Below are 4,486 nucleotides of genomic sequence, written 5' to 3'. Positions count from 1 at the left end.
ACCCTCCCACCCCCTCACCCACCCCCAAGCCCCCGATGTCTGTGCCACTTGAGAGATTTGTCCCTTGACTTTGCTCATGTTGTTTCCGTGGCTACCTTCCACCCATCGAATGCATCATTTGATCCAGCGGATGATCGATATCATTCCTTGAGCACACATTAGCACTTTGGGAAACTGGTCGCTATTATCTGTAGTCTAGCACTATCATGGACCTCACTGTGTCTGATTGATCATAGTTCATGCGTTTTACATTGTCAGTGTCGGTGTTTACAATTCGACAAAAGTTTCTTACAGTCACGGCAGACGCAGTATAATGTGGATAACTGTGAGGTTATCCACTTCGGGGGTAAAAACAGGAAGGCAGGTTATTATCTGAATGGTGACAGGTTAGTAAAAGGGGAAGTGCAGTGAGACCTGAGTGTCATGGTACATCAGTCACTGAAAGTAGGCATGCAGGTACAGCAGGCGGTGAAGAAAGCAAATGGCATGTTGGCCTTCATAGCGAGGGGATTTGAGTATAGGAGCAGGGAGGTGTTGCTACAGATGACCACACCTGGAGTATTGTGTGCAGTTTTGGTCTCCTAATCTGAGGAAGGACGTTCTTGCTATTAAGAACTTAAGAACTAGGAGCAGGAGTAGGCCATATGGCCCCTCGAGCCTGCTCCGCCATTTAATATGATCATGGCTGATCCGATCATGGACTCAAGTCCACATCCCTGCCCGTTCCCCATAAGCCTTATTCCCTTATCAGTGAAGAAGCTATCTCTGTCTTTTCTATGTTCTATGTTTCTATGTTAAATTTATTTAAAGTCTTGGCTTTCTCAGCTCTCTGAGGCAGTGAGTTCGACCCTCTGAGAGAAGAAATTCCTCCTCATCACAGATTTAAATGGGCGGCCCCTTATTCTGAGATTATGCCCCCTAGTTCTAGTCTCCCCTATCAGTGGAACCATCCTCTCTGCATCCACCTTATCCATGAGGGAGTGCAGCGAAGGTTCACCAGACTGATTCCCGGGATGGCAGGTCTGACATATGAGGAGAGACTGGATCGACTGGGCTTATATTCACTGGAGTTTAGAAGAATGAGAGGGGATCTCACAGAAACGTATAAAATTCTGACGGGACTGGACAGGTTAGATGCAGGTAGAATGTTCCCGATGTTGGGGAAGTCCAGAACCAGGGGTCACAGTCTAAGGATAAGGGGTAAGCCATTTAGGACCGAGATGAGGAGAAACTTCTTCACCCAGAGAGTGGTGAACCTGTGGAATTCTCTACCACAGAAAGTTGTTGAGTTGTGTTCGTTGGACATATTCAAGAGGGAGTTAGATGTGGCCCTTACGGCTAAAGGGATCAAGGGGTATGGAGAGAAAGCAGGAAAGGGGTACTGAAGTTGCATGATCAGCCATGAACTCATTGAATGGCGGTGCAGGCTCGAAGGGCCGAATGGCCTACTCCTGCACCTATTTTCTGTGTTTCTATGTCTCGCTTTTGTTGTGTTGGGGTTTCTCAACAGACCTTTCTCATCGTGAGCACAGATTCACATTACGCATTTGAAACACAAGTCTCCAGACGTTCTCACAGATTACAGGACGTCGGTATTTACAGCTTTTGCGTTGTACGTGTTGCATTTACACAGAATATTTAAAAAGGTTAATCGCAGAGCTCGGTTGACGGGGGCCTTACGCTGGATGCATTATCCCGACATTTTCTTGGAAAGTTGTTGCTGATTTTCAACGGTGAGGTTTTCAAGCCCTACACAGGGGAGGTGGATTGGGGTGGGTGGTGGGGGGCGGGGGGTGGTGGAATGAGGCTGGGCGTTGTCTCCAGAGTTGGGGAGTGGGATTTTGGGGGGGGGGGGGGTGGAATGAGGCTGGGCGTTGTCTCCAGAGTTGGGGAGTGGGATTTTGCGGGGGGGGGGTGGGGGTGGAATGAGGCTGGGCGTTGTCTCCAGAGTTGGGGAGTGGGATTTTGCGGGGGCGGGGGGAGTGGAATGAGGCTGGGCGTTGTCTCCAGAGTTGGGGAGTGGGATTTTGGGGGGGGGGGGGGGAGTGGAATGAGGCTGGGCGTTGTCTCCAGAGTTGGGGAGTGGGATTTTGCGGGGGGTGGGGGTGGAATGAGGCTGGGCGTTGTCTCCAGAGTTGGGGAGTGGGATTTTGGGTGGGGGGGTGGTGGAATGAGGCTGGGCGTTGTCTCCAGAGTTGGGGAGTGGGATTTTGGGGGGAGGGGGGTGGAATGAGGCTGGGCGTTGTCTCCAGAGTTGGGGAGTGGGAGTTTGGGTGGGGGGGGGGGTGGAATGAGGCTGGGCGTTATCTCCAGAGTTGGGGAGTGGGATTTTTGCGGGGGGGGAGGGGTGGGGTGGCGCAGTGCAGGTGAGAAGCCCCGTCACACGAAATCCTTGCAGGCCTGGTCCGGCCCTCTGCCCGGTGGGTAGCGCCCGCCCTCAGCCCCGCTCATCCTTCTCCGGCAGCACCAGCAGCCCAGGATGCAGCCCCCCAGCAGCAGCAGGGTCCCGGCGGCCAAGCCCAGGTAGATGCAGGGCCCGATGGAGATCACCAGCATCTCGGCCACCAGGGGGTGGTAGAACTCGGTGGCCAGGATGTAGGCCGGCCAGGAGACAGCGAGCAGCTGGGCGAGGCCGGCCAGGATGAAGATGAGGCCCGAGGCAGTCAGCAGCTTGGCCTTGACCCCTTTGTCGGGCACGCAGCTGATGCACCGGGCCCCCAGGCAGTTGATCAGGAGGCCCAGGAAGGCCATGGTGATGGTGGCCAGGGTCAGGATCCGGCCCACGTAGAAATCCAGGCCGAGGTCCTTGTGGGAGCTGCTGAAGACCTTGCAGTTGGCTTTCCCCGGGCCCGGCAGGGAGCAGGTGAACCAGAGGCCATCGACCATCTTCTGCTTGATCCCGCCGAGGCCCAGGAAGGTGGTGTGCTTCCAGAAGGGGAGGGCGCAGCAGGCCACCGCCCCCAGCCAGCCCAGCGCCGACAGGCACACCCCCGTCAGCTGCAGGCATACACCCAGCGAAGGCATGGCTGGCTCTTCGTCACGGCTGGACACGTCCCTGCAGGGGGGAGGGGAGGGAGGGGGAGGGGAGGGGAGACAGAGAGACAGAGAAGGGGGAGGAGGGGAGACAGAGAGACAGAGAAGGGAGAGGAGAGGGAGGAGGTGGAGGGGAGGGGGAGGAGGGGAGACAGAGAAGGGGGAGGAGAGGGAAGGGAGGGAGGGGGAGGGGAGGGAGGGGGAGGGGAGACAGAGAGACAGAGAAGGGGGAGGAGAGGGAGGAGGGGGAGGGGAGGGAGGGGGAGGGGAGGGAGGGGGAGGGGAGACAGAGAGACAGAGAAGGGGGGCAAGGAGAGGGAGGAGGGGGCGGAGGGTAGACAGCGAGACAGAGAAGGGGGGCGAGGAGAGGGAGGAGGGGGCAGGAGGAGGGGAGAGAGAGGAGGGGAGACAGAGAGACAGAGAAGGGGGGCGAGGAGAGGGAGGAGGGGGCAGGAGGAGGGGAGAGAGAGGAAGGGAGACAGAGAGTCAGAGACGGGGGAGGAGGAGAGGGAGGAGGTGGAGGGGGGAGGGGAGACAGAGAGACAGAGAAGGGGGAGGAGAGGGAGGAGGTGGAGGGGAGGGGGAGGAGGGGAGACAGAGAAGGGGGAGGAGAGGGAGGAGGTGGAGGGGAGGGAGGGGGAGGGGAGACAGAGAGACAGAGAAGGGGGAGAAGAGGGAGGAGGTGGAGGGGAGGGGGAGGAGGGGAGACAGAGAAGGGGGAGGAGAGGGAGGAGGTGGAGGGGAGGGGGAGGAGGGGAGACAGAGAATGGGGAGGAGAGGGAGGAGGTGGAGGGGAGGGGGAGGAGGTGAGACAGAGAAGGGGGAGGAGAGGGAGGAGGGGGAGGGGAGGGAGGGGGAGGGGAGACAGAGAGACAGAGAAGGGGGGGGCGAGGAGAGGGAGGAGGGGGCAGGAGGAAGGGAGAGAGAGGAGGGGAGACAGAGAGACAGAGAAGGGGGGGTGAGGAGAGGGAGGAGGGGGCAGGAGGAGGGGGAGGAGGGGAGGCAGAGAGACAGAGAAGGGGGAGGAGGAGAGGGAGGAGGTGGAGGGGAGGAAGGGAGAGAGAGGAGGGGAGACAGAGAGACAGAGAAGGGGGAGGAGGAGAGGGAGGAGGGGGAGGAGAGGGAGGAGGGGAGACAGAGAGACAGAGAAGGGGGAGGGGGGAGGGGGAGGTGGAGGAGGAGGGGAAGGAGGAGGAGGAAGTGGAGTGGAAGAAGAGCAGGAGGAGAGGGAAATAGATGGACAAGGAAGGGAAAGATTGGTTGAGGAACAGGGATGCGGAGGAAGGAGAGGAAGAGCACAAAGCAGAGAAAAAGAATGAGGGAGTGAGAGGAAGGGCAGAAGATGCAGAGGGAGAAGAGAGAAGGAGGAGGAGAGGAAGATGGAGTGGGTGAAAGGGGGGAGTAAAAAGAGGAAGATAAATGTGATATATTCTTACGACATCACTAAAGCAGA

The 4,486-nt window shown here is 58.0% G+C and overlaps 1 protein-coding gene across 1 annotated transcript; it reads right to left on the bottom strand.

The window, feature by feature from the left end:
* Window positions 1–2,379: 2,379 nt before the first annotated feature.
* On the bottom strand, window positions 2,380–3,026 carry LOC139254468 (claudin-4-like). Its single transcript, XM_070873688.1, has one exon. The coding sequence runs from the start codon at window positions 3,022–3,024 to the stop codon at window positions 2,380–2,382; it is 645 nt and encodes a 214-aa protein (XP_070729789.1). The 5' UTR covers window positions 3,025–3,026.
* Window positions 3,027–4,486: the final 1,460 nt, after the last annotated feature.

This window comes from Pristiophorus japonicus, unplaced genomic scaffold, assembly GCF_044704955.1.
Source record: "Pristiophorus japonicus isolate sPriJap1 unplaced genomic scaffold, sPriJap1.hap1 HAP1_SCAFFOLD_543, whole genome shotgun sequence".
Lineage (NCBI taxonomy): Eukaryota > Metazoa > Chordata > Chondrichthyes > Pristiophoridae > Pristiophorus > Pristiophorus japonicus.
This window is presented reverse-complemented; position numbering and strand designations above follow the sequence as displayed.

What these genes read in the sequence shown, in the direction of transcription:
- LOC139254468 (XM_070873688.1), bottom strand. Translation starts at nt 3,024, where the DNA reads ATGCCTTCGCTGGGTGTATGCCTGCAGCTGACGGGGGTGTGCCTGTCG.